Here is a 12057-nt window from a genome sequence, read left to right as displayed (position 1 = left end):
TTTTTTTTTTTTTTCAACCATGGTGTCACAGTTGCTTCAAATATAAAAAAAATATTAAAATAAAAACAGTTGAAGTTGGCTATTGCAATGGCCAGCCATGGCTGTGATTGGCTGCATAGGACTCTCTGTCCTCTCTTTGTTAGTATAATATGTGCATGCTTGCAACAGCTGTTTAAATAATGTGTGCAGTTGTACTGGATTATTTGAATGTGAAGCGCACTTTATTTTATCTATAGAACCAGCCAGTGTGTGTGTGTGTGTGTGTGTGTGTGTGTGTGATGGTGAGGTGAGCGGACTTCTACTTGTTTCAGTCAGGAGTCGACAGATGGGATCTTAATGGATGCTGACTTCCCCGGTGCTCGAGTGTCTGTGGGCAGTGTGCAGACTTGATGCAGGTCAAAGTGTTATTTGATGATCTGAGGACAGTCGCTCCAGGCCTTGGCCTTCCTCTTGGCCAGGGCCAGCCAGGCGGGTTCGGTGGATACCTGCGGGGAATCGCTGGAGGGGAAGCGCTTTGACACCTCTTTAACAGCAGTTGGCGACGGCGTAGAGTCCGCAATCTCAACTGCGACGACACACCAACGGTACAACATGTTACAGATATGACAGTGTTTTTGGTTTCTGGTTTTAAGACATTTTTGATGTTGTGTTCTGGTTTTTGAAGTGCTTTTTGACAAAGAGAGAAAGACAAAAAACATTTTTGTGGTTTTCTCACCAGTTACAGAGCTTGGTAAAGTGTTGGCTTTTTTCAGTTGCTCTTTTCGCTCCAGTCGTCCCAGCAGACTCTCAGGTCTCTTCGGCTCCTCTGGTGTCTGAGGTTTAGACAGACTGAAGCATCCACTGCTTTTGCCCTCAGTGGGGCTGACCAGTGTAACCTGCACAATGCAGCAGCATTTAGAAAACTGTGTGTCCAGTAAAGAAAGCCAAAGGGGGTCGGGAGCACACTCACACTGTCTCTGACTTGTTTCTCAGCCAGCTTGGTCTCTCTTTGGCTACGGCGCTCCTCCCTGCTCTGCTGCTGCTCCCTGAAGCCCTTCTGTTTCTGCAACGCCAGGGTGATCCATAAGGGCCCCGCCTCCTTCTCCTGGACTCTAGTGCTGTCCAGTGAGTGTCTGCTCTGTAGGGACGGCTTATCTGGAATGAGACGCGTCGTCATTAATGTTTTGTTTTGATAATGGACTGTGAACTCAAAAGCTTCAGAATTTGGTCTCCGATGATGTGAAGGTAAAATAATCCTGAGTGTTTGGAGAAATCTCCCTGTGTAAATGCCTTTGTTGCGGATATCAATGTCTGACATGATTTTTGAAGAATTAAAGAGAATGAAGTTGGTTAATGAAACCACTTATAGTTCTTCAATTGTCCTCCTGTCTAAATAATGGAGATTTATTTATAATATTAAATTAGAAACCTTACTTTCCTTAAATGGAGGTTGTAAGTTTAATCGTAAAATTATTTTTTCGTGTAAAAGCGATAAAACATAAAATATCTGCTGACGTGCAGTTGAAGTCAAAATATTTCTGCAGTGGGTGCAGTCAGAATTTACTACACTAACCAATGAGAGAACTACTCACTAATATGCTCCAAACATCAATAGTGACTTAACACACGACAGATTAAAGAGAATGTTTAACCAGAGAGCTATAAACCCCTGACAACAACTGCACTTGTAAAGATAAATATTAGGGCCGTCGCAATTAACCTGTTAATTCATTTATGAAGATTAGTCCATTTAAAAAATGTAAATGAATTTTAACACAGTCAGAATAATGCACACTGTACATATATCCAGACTACAAACACACTGCAGGAGCTTAAAATAGAATCTGATCCAGCAGGGGGCTCCAACTCCAGGTCAGGGCAGCCTCACAGTAAATAAGTGTGACTAACAAGCTGACTGACACAACTGTCAACTGGGGTGTGAGGCACTGTGGACTGAGTAACACTGTTGAGGACAATGACTCAGTGAAACAAACTCGTTTAGTAATAACTAAAATCCACCAACTCTATGAAAAAAATACAGTTATTACATACTTTAGGATGGTTTTAGTTTTGTATCTTTTTCTTGATGTTTTTCGACATAATTTGCTGTAAGAGGTGAGAAGCACATACATCATCCATCTTTCTGTTCCAGCAATATACAGAAAAAACTGATTTTTAACATTTTTAGCGTCGAGGATTCACATTAATTAATCATGATTAATCAGGATAAATTCTAATTGTGATTAATTGTAATTAATCCACAGCTACCCAGTTAATTTAAATAAGACCTTTGAATTGATTGACATCAAATGTCTTTATAAATATCAATCCTGATGGGAAGCTTGAATATATTTCAAACTTGCAGCTGATTTTCCCTCATTGCAAAGTTTGTTAACTTAATCAGCTGTTCAGACTTTTTTTCTGTGTTAAATCCTGATTTCCCCATAACCAGAATGAACCCCAGTACCCAGTGACACGGACCTTTCTTGATGAGCTCTGTCTTTCTGTCCACCTTCTCCCTCCAGGGGATGTTGATCGAAGGGAAGAATGATCTCTTCTCCTTCGGCTCCTCCTCTCCATGGACCTGGCCTTGGCTGCTGTGGAGGACCTGAGCCACCGGTGAAGGTTCCTGGAGTGTCTGCTCCCTACTGAACAATTCCACACACGCTGTCCTCTGAACGGAGGCGTCGCACGAAGGCCCATGGACAAGTTTAGGCAAAGGTGATGGGGGAGGTGTAAGGACTGAACCTGTAGGTTTGGGTGAGGTGGCCGACCTTCGGTAGGGCGGTGGTTTTGAAAACACTTTCTCCCCTTCACTGTGCGAGGTTGGGCTAGGAGACTTTCCCAGTTTTGCCCGAGGGCCAGAAGGGGAGGGCGATGCGTGTAGGTACTTGTAGATGTTGCCTTCTCTCTGTGGAGAATCAGGACTGGATTTGTCGGAAAAGACGGAGGACACTTCAAAGTCCGACTCCATGGGGGTGAGTGGCGAAGGGACGCCATCGAAGCTGTCCCCGGCGCTGTAGCGTTTCTTCCTTTTCTCAGAGGACTGTTCACTGTGAAAACGCAGGGAGTAGTTAGTCCTCCTTAGCTTTATGCCAAAAGGTGAGGGGTTCTCCTCCCCATCCTGTTCGTCTCCCTCCTCTCTACTTTCAAACATCCCTGTTTCACTTTGACTTCTGCTCTTCAACTCTGCTCCATCAGATTTGGCTCCAGGACTTGGAACCAGGAAAGAGGGAAGGTCTTTGGCAAACACGCATTCCTCGGACCCTCTCTCTACAATTCGGACAGTTTTGCTCGTCTTGTTCTGGGTTTTGTTAGTCGGAGTTGGCGAGAGTGTGGTGGGTCTCTCCGGGGGAGTGGCCAGCTCTCCCACCTCCTTGTCTTCGGCACAGAACACCTCTGAGTTTCTGTTTGAATCTCCAAACTTCATCCTGGCCGGGGTGATGGAGAACTTGGCGCTGGCGGACATGGTCTTCCTGAGGTTAGCGTGAGGGAAGGCAGGCTGGTCTTCACCACTGGGCTGAGCGAGCTTTCTGTTCCCGTCCAGGTAATCTTCATACTTCCCCTCTTCAACACCCTTGAATATTTTTGATCTGATACTCGCCCATTCTGCCAGGACGTCTGCGTCTGAGGAGACCGTAGCTTCGGTCAGGGATTTAGTTTTGCCGGACTTGCGGTCAGGGGACGTTTTGCTCTTCATGGGTGGTGTTCCCTGGGCCTTCCTGTCATCTCCCAGGCCCAGCAGTGATTTACAGGCGGTGTCTCTGATCTGGTCTAACTTGACAGCTGGACCACAGAGTTGTGCTCCTGTCACCAAGATGGCTGTGTGAGGGACATATGAAGAAGCAGGAAGGTTGGGGGATTCTGGTCCCTCAGGGGGAGACACCTTAACTCCCTCTCCTTGTTCTGCAGTACCGCCGCTCTGGTGACTGGAAGCTGGTGTAACAGGTGTTAGGTTGACCTTTTGGAACAAAATCTGGTTCTCACCAGAGGAAACCTTGAAGGAGAAGGGTCGCTGCCTCTCGTCCATCTCCTTCCAACGCAGCTCCTCTGCTCTCCTCTTCCTCTCCTGTGGATCTGTGCCTTCATCAACCTCTTGCAGTAACTTCCTCTGCTCCTCTTTTTTTCGCTGCTTCTCCTCTTCTTCCAGTTTTTTCTTTTCCTCCTCTTCCAACCTCAGCTTCTCTGCTTCCTCCCTTTTCTTTCTTTCCTTTTCTTCCTCTTTCAGTTTCCTCTTCTTTTCAGCCTCTTCTTTCTCCTGTTGTTTCCTTCTCTCTGCTTCTTCTTTCCTCCTTCGCTCTTCCATCTGCCTCCTTTCCTCCCGCTCCCTCTCCTGACGTTCCTCCTCTTCGCGCATCATCCTTTCCTCTTGCTTTTTTCTCTCTTCCTCCTCTCGTCTCCTCCTTTCTTCCTCTACTCTAATCTTTTTCTCTTCCTCTTCCTCTTCCTTGAGCCTCCTTTGCTCCTCCTCCTCCTTTTGCTTACGACACCTTTCGTTCTCTTCCTCTATTTCCCGTAGCCTCAATTCCTCTGCTCTCTTCCTCCGCTCTTCTTCCTCATGTCTCAGCCTCTGCTCTTCCAGTTCTCTCTTTCTTCTTGCCTCCAATTTTTCCTCCTCGTGGAGGCGCTGCTTTTTAATGGTTTCTAGTGACTCCACAGAAGCCCTGCGCTGATCAACACCAGACACCCCCGCTGCTTCATGTTCCTCCTCCACAACACCAGGGATGGACACGCCTTGGAAATCCTAAGGACAGAGGACAAAGAATTAAATGATTAGAAATGATACAGAGACCAAGTTTGGATTTCATTGTTCTCTGACTCCAGCTCCAGCTCACCTGTGTAAACCGTCTGTGCTTGCGCGAAACTCTCTGGTTTTTGGGCTTGATGGAGAGTTTATGCTTGGCAGCTGCGTTGTCTAGACGAGGACCCGACTGTGGCACGGCGTCCAGGTTGATGGACTCAATCGTGCCGGTGGGTGGAAGAACCCGTTTGGATCGTGGGGACTTTACTGGGGTGCTGTGGGTCTGGGTCCCCTGTACCTGATTTAGATTTTAAAAAAAATCTTAACACAACTGTTTCTAAACCTAATAAATAACAGCATCACCTCTGATAACTTATTATAACAACATATTAATTACTTGTGCCATTGTCCCTGCTGCCCGCATGTTATAACAGGGGTGGGCAAAGTGCTCTACAAGGGGCCGCTGTGGCTGCAGGGTTTTGTTCCAACCTATCCACACACTGATTGACCAATCAGCTGTCTGAAGACTCAGATCACTTAATTAAATGGCTGATTGGTTGGAACAAAAACCTGCAGCCACAGCGAGCGGCCCTCTGTGGAACACTTTGCCCAACCCTGGGTTATAAGCTGAATTTTACATGAGGACCTGATAATGGTGGTCGCAGCTGATCTGTGGGCCGCGGCCCCACGGTTAAGAATCACTGCTTTAAATGCTCATCAGAACTAGAAAAGCACTATATGTATGATATAGAACATTAACATTAAAAAGTCAAAGACGTTACACCGCAAGATGACTTTCAATAAAAGCATTACCACTTCAGACTTCTGTGTTTCTGGCCCTCCACTTCAGCAGCAGCAGCAGCTCAGTGACACTGCAGCACTTTTGTATCTTCATTCTATACCACCACAAAACGCTGTGGACACGTGTCCATTTCCTCAGATAAAAACAATACCACTTCAACAGCACACAGAGCTGCACTTCCCCTGACTCTCATACTGTTTCTACTCTGCACTGATCACAGCTGATGCTGATAAAGATCAACGAGCCCTGCACAGTCACCCAACCCCAAAGAAAGTAGGCGTGGACATGGTGTATGATTGGCAACGGCGTCAGCCAGTAAAATCCATTTAAAATCTGGTTTAAAAACGTATAATTGAGTTTGGATTTGTTTTGCAGTCCAGTTACAAAACGGATGTTTTCAAAGGTCAGTGTAAACACGCACAGAACCGACCTTTGGCTCCGGTTGTGGTGGCTCAGCTTCCACCTGGGCCAACACCTTCAGGGGGCTCTGGGGGACCTCTTCCTCATCTGAGCTGCCCTCATCTCCCTCGCTCCTCCTCAGGGAAGGTGGTCTCTGGCCAAACTTTATACCTTGAGCAATCTGTCTCTGTGTGATTAAAAACAAAGAGTTTGAGATTTCAAACGCACACGGCATCACTGATCAGTTACCCGAGCAAATGTCTCACCTGCAGATTCCGAACTTTGTCAGATACGTTTTCCTGGGACATGCTGTGATCCAGGGTGGGCTCTGTCACGGGCTCGTCCGGAATGAAGATGCTGTCGTGTGACAGGGCTCGAGATCCGATGGGATTGACCTCCCTGCAGAGACAGGAGTGTAATACTGTGCAATCATTTTACAATCACAGACTGTAACATGAAATGTCTGTATGGTCAACATTCTCTGGACTCTGGACTGACACTCTCTGAGTACTGACCTTAAATTCTGAACGGCCCCCTCATCGTCAGACACAACTCCATTGCACACTTCCCCTGTAGAAACACTGGCTTTCAAGTCCGCTCCATCAAAACCCCCGTCTACCTGCTGCTTCTTCTTCTTCTTCCCAAACAGTCGTTTGAACGGCTGGAATCTGCCTTGCCGTCTTCTCTCTGTCATAGTGACAGGAAAGTGTGATAGCCTGTATTACATTCATCCTGATGTGGACTTTTTATGTGCCACCTTTGAGCCAGATAAGGAGCAGAAAGTTGCAGATGGGCGTGTTCTGTGTTAGAGATGCATTAGGAAGGTGAAGGGAAAAACCAAACCAAACAGCAGATGGAATGAGAGGAAAACCTCGGCTCTTTAGGTTTGCTGCTGTGTACTCACCTACGGCAGCTGTGAACACTCATTCAAACTCACTGCCATTCAGTGACTACACTCTCTGTCACTGTGTCCTCACACACAGACATTCAAGAAAGGCTGCAGGACTTAAAGACCAGTGTGTCTCAGCACAGATGTCCTCCAATATCTGACCAACTCTAAATGATATCAGTAAGTAGTAACCGATTAACATATCTGGGGCTAATCACCGCAAAAGATAATTATGTACGTCTGTTACGTAGGACATCCCAAAATCTTCATGTAATATACTTTATGTCATGCAATAAAATGGTTCATTCAGGGGAGATAAACAGGAGTCATGAGGAAGTTGGGGACAAAAATAAAAATTAACTTTGGACTTTTACTTTCATCATTTTCCATAATCTTTATTGCCTGTAAGGAGGTGTAATGTTCACGACCTTTTGATTTGCAGAACAGAGCAGTTTCTTCTAGAGCTCTTTACCCACGTTCTCTTCTGTGTCTCAGACGTTCATGTATGAGAAGATCTGCCGCATGAACTCGGGGGATGAGGTTACAGAACTACAAAGCCACTCTACACCACTGTGCAGACAGGCGTTCTCGCAGCTCGGCCTGTATCTCTTTCAGAGCTATAAGTAGCAACTGGTGTGGGATTTCAATAACCCAGGGGCATCATGGGAAATGATACAGTAAACTTATTTCCACAGTGACCTGGGGCTGCATGTCTTCTCTTGTTGACTCCTTGTATCACATTATAGAGTCTTTCAACAACTGAACAACTGAGGGATAATTTATGGAGATTTGTCATTGTTCTTGTGAACATACAGATGAAAAGCCAGTCATCACGACGACCCTGCAGGTCAGAGGAGACTGCCAATTATTACAAATGACTTTTGTAATATTCTATTTTAAATGGCAAAAACTTACAACAAAATGCCTCCAAAAGACAGAACACAGCAAACACCACAGCAACAGGATGGAGGACAGTCACTGTGGTTAGACAATCTAGAGATTATAGCCTCTGGAATTTTTATTATAATATAAAACAGCAGCAGCAGCAGCAGCGTGCAGGCCTGGCTGTCAGGTTGTTGAAGAGTTAGCTGCGGGGTTGGTTACAGTTAAACTGCAGCTGTTGTAAATCAACATCTCGAGTGTTCTAAGGAATATCCAGTGTTCAGATTGTGTGCCCTATCAGCAGTTAAAACCACCTGTTGTAGTATTGTTGCTTTAGAGCTAATCAAAGACTAGTTAGTTAGACTAGCTAGTTAGTTAGACTAGTAGAAAACTGGACGTAGCTAAGTAGTGGAATGCTTTTTTTGCTTAAAAGCAGAACAAGAATCAGTACAGTGATAAAATATGCAGTAACCCCTGAAATCAATCCAATTTAAACAACAGCTTCTTATTTATTTTATTGCGACCCAAGAGGTGCAGTAGAGTGTTCATCTGCAGTGCAGCTGCCCCGTGTTTGTATTCTCTCCATCCCTGTGAAACTGTGTCGTACAGTTTCAACACCACACCTGTAAAAGTGGAACTGCTTCTAACAGGCTGTTCCACCCACTCCCCTCTACTCCGAACGCTGAGAGTGGCACTGTTCCCTGCTGCATGCTCACTCAGCGTCAGTGTTTGTACAGGCCTTTTACTCTGGTACAAACCCCATAATGCATTGCCAAAGGCATGATCACACACTCATGCATTAAACATGAAAGGACATTTTCTTCTGCAGTGTGGCACCTCAGTGGTGCGCCACAGGACAGCGCCGCCGACCCACTGATGTAGAGAAGCATGTTTTCAACCCTGGCGTTCTGACACCATGCTAGTTGTTGTTTTTCTCTATTTTGTTTTTTATTATGTAACAACATGGACTATCCTGCTTGTGCTCTTAAATCTAAACATATGTAATTGAAAAAAACAACAACACATGAATGCCTTAATAATTAGACAAAACATTTTCACCCACACACCTGACTAAAAACCTTTCATTCCATTACACTTCAATCAAAGAGGTCAGAGAAAAACACAGCAGATCATCAGCAAAAGTCAAACACACCATGCAGTTCTTAAAGAGACAGTGACAACAAGGTAAATAATCTCTGACAACAGGAATGGTGGGTTTTTTTTTGGGACACTGTCTCTTTAAGGTGTGACTTTAGCACTATTTTTTCCTGTTTACCTGGGCCTTTGGATTGGGTTACCTCTACAAGCATGTCTTGCTTTGTTTCCACAGCGTCCGTTTCCATGATCACTGCACACGTCGGCTGTGGCGAAAGAGTGACGTGGTGAACATACTTAGATGTTGGTTAACAGGAGAAAGTGTTTAGTGTTGACGGAGGGAGTTCTACTGCACAACAATAGTCTGTGCTGTTTATAAAGACAGGATAAATCCAGTGAGCCTATTCTTTCGTAACATCGTTGTGAAGGAATTGTAGCTCTAAAAATACATAGCACAATTAGAACAGGCTCTAACAGTAGCTGAGCGCTCATGTGGACTCTCAACAGACCGTCCTCTGCTCTGCCTGGTGATTAGAGATGAGCAGAAATAATTACACACAGACCACGACTCTCCCTTGAGATGTCATAAACTGACAGAGAGAAAAAAACACGCTGTTTCCTGAACTCTACATTGTCCAGAAAACACATGTTTGCAGCACAGGGCTTGAGCCGGAGGTTTTCTGATGCACCGCAGCCAGCAATGAGTGTGGTGTCCAACAACTACTGTACAAGCAACCGTGGCAGCAGTGTGACTGAGACGACACTGAGAGAACTGCAGAGAAGCCTGCAGTCTCTAGTGGGATCAGCATGCCGTGGGCTTCCTTCCTGAGGGGACAAAGTTGGATCAACTCTCTCAGAAATGTCTCATCCCAAAAGGTTCTTTGTCCCAGCTGACTCCAGCCGGCTCGGAGCAGGGAGAGAACAAGCATGTTTGGTAGTTTGGGGGTGTGTGAACAGAGGCAGACTGAGACTGTTTCCCATTGTATTTACTGTTGTAAAGAGATACTGTGGGCTTTCAGTTTTATTGAATGCGTGTTTTGGAGTTGGTCCTAATGTCGAGCGGAGATCTGTGTTTACTGGCTCTGCTGTGTACTGCGGCAAAGGACAGACTTTGGGAGCGAATGGAGCTGAAATGAGAGAAGCATCAAGCAGAGAAACATCTTGGACACTGATACAGCTGCATCATACTGTAGTATGGCACAACACAACGCTGCATCTCAGTGCTCCAGAACCACCCAGCAGCTCAACATCCTCTGATGGGGAAAGCTCTGCACCGGACCACTAGTGACTAGCAGCCAGGTGCCATCACTGTACAGCACAGGTAGCTTGCTGACAAAGCAGACGGACATATGAAGTAGAGCTGTGTAAACAGTTTACCTATTTCAGCTGCACAGCTTGAGATGGCTGTACACCACTGCAGTAAAACCTTAGGGAACATTGACATGCCCTTTTTGCACAAAGTTGTTTTACCCGGATGGGGGAGGCTGCTGCTGCTGTCGCCTCTGCAGCTTTGGAAGAAATAGATGTGAAATAGATACAGAGCAGAAGACAGAACAGCAGGTTTGGGTTGGTTAGGTCTGTGAGCAGCAGTTGTAGGAACACGTGGAAGACACATGAACAGGGCATGGAGGACGACATGGGACAGTGCAGGTGAGGAAGCACCGCCAAACTAAAAAAGCATGACCGACCAGGATGTGCACCCTGCTCAATGAAAACGCGATGAATTTGAGGTGCGTGAGAAACTTTTACAAGGCTTTGTAAAAGATATTTCTTTTTCCCATTCTTGGAGGGTTTCGGCCATAAGATATTTAGACAATGACATCAAACATCAAACCAGATAGAAGACTAAAACCATTCACTTGGAAAAAACTGAAGGGAAAACCAAGTGTATGGTAGTTACACAAGAGTTAGTCCACTAACTCAATAAGGTAATGGGTCAGGTAGGTAGAAAACAGTTCAGAAATCATTTCTAATGTTAATCTAAATATTTTCCTTATATTTTATATATATATATAATTAATAATCACAATGTGGAAAAAGTACATTTTGCCTATGTTTTATGTTTTTATCTACAGTAGATTATCAATATGCTAATGAATGGATGAAATGAATATATCTGGTTGCAAAAACGAACCCTAAAAAAATCGAAAGTGTTGATTGACCAGCTGTGGAGCCTGGCCATAGTCTAACAAACAGAAACAAACAGAACATCACACGCCAAAAACTCAAGGTATTTGAACCAGAATTATGGCTGTGAACTGTAAAGGTAATTACGGGGCACAGGTGCAAATACATTTTCTTTAATCCACTTCTTATCAGTACTTTTGTTTTCTCAGCTATTGCCCTAGGAGGCAATATTTCTCAGTAGCACAGTGATAATGTTGCACTTGTTGTCAGTGAGTCGTCTAATTGAGTAGCCCAATTATTTCTGCGCAGTGAAGTCTGACCAAAATGCTGCACTGAAGAGTAAAGGAGTCGAACAGTAGGTCTGATGGCAGCGACAACAGACGCTCACAGCAGCCTGATCACAGACTGGTGCTCTACTGCAAAGAGTAATTTGCTGCAATTGTTGGACTCAATGTCAATCTGACCTTCAAATATTTTGGAAGAAATTAATAGGAAAATCTGGTAAGCCCTACAAGATTCCGATAAATTCAAAAAATATATATGCGTAAAAATATTTTAACACAGGGCTTAGTTCATACTGTACAGTGCAATCACGGAAACAATTTAAAAGTCGCACTTTTTTCATCCTTGGCTGGGATTGCGAATTATACTCAGGTGTAACTTATATAATAAAATATCTGGGACTCCTCTACCACTGAAAATTTACATGTTTGTTATTTTCACACTGACAGCAGATAGAGGGCACTGCTGCGACTTAGATATGTTTTGTTTTTCTTCACGGTGCATGGTGCGACTTATAGTCTGGAAAATACAGTACAATAAATTGCTTCAGTGAGTAACAGAGGTACCTACATCCATGGTTTAACAGCCATGTGCTTTAGCATCGTTGTCTTTGTGTCATTGGCCCTTTAAACACAAACACCTGCTACTGTCAACGTGTCAAAGACAATCTTGTCCAGGCAAAAGTTAAATAAAAATAAATGATATAATATTGATAAATAAACAAAGTCAAAGTAACTGAGGTTGGTTTAGGATTTCTACTATGGGATTCCCCTGAGATGTGATGAGACCAATCGAGTTTAGCATCTGACTGAAGCCAAATCAGCGTCAATGACGGCTCAGATACACTGCTTTATGACGACT

The 12057-nt window shown here is 44.6% G+C and overlaps 1 protein-coding gene across 3 annotated transcripts in view; it reads right to left on the bottom strand.

Moving 5' to 3' along the window:
- Window positions 1–14: 14 nt before the first annotated feature.
- cracd (capping protein inhibiting regulator of actin dynamics) overlaps window positions 15–12057 on the bottom strand; it is a 16269-nt gene continuing 4226 nt past the window's right edge. For 2 of the 3 annotated variants that reach the window (XM_025054176.1, XM_025054177.1), the window contains exons 2-9: window positions 6437–6608; window positions 6188–6320; window positions 5953–6108; window positions 4815–5018; window positions 2461–4723; window positions 950–1134; window positions 716–875; window positions 15–565 (exon numbers count right to left, since the gene is read on the bottom strand). In XM_025054176.1, coding sequence (XP_024909944.1) covers window positions 405–565; window positions 716–875; window positions 950–1134; window positions 2461–4723; window positions 4815–5018; window positions 5953–6108; window positions 6188–6320; window positions 6437–6608 — 3434 coding nt within the window. In that variant the 3' untranslated portion in view covers window positions 15–404. Of the gene's footprint in view, window positions 566–715; window positions 876–949; window positions 1135–2460; window positions 4724–4814; window positions 5019–5952; window positions 6109–6187; window positions 6321–6436; window positions 6609–10164; window positions 10698–12057 lie in introns of those variants that run through there. The other variant, XM_025054175.1, reaches the window with a different exon arrangement.

Source organism: Cynoglossus semilaevis, chromosome 2 (assembly GCF_000523025.1).
Source record: "Cynoglossus semilaevis isolate Cse_v1.0 chromosome 2, Cse_v1.0, whole genome shotgun sequence".
NCBI lineage: Eukaryota > Metazoa > Chordata > Actinopteri > Pleuronectiformes > Cynoglossidae > Cynoglossus > Cynoglossus semilaevis.
Note: the sequence above shows the minus strand (reverse complement) of the source record. Positions and strands in the feature narration are given on the sequence as shown.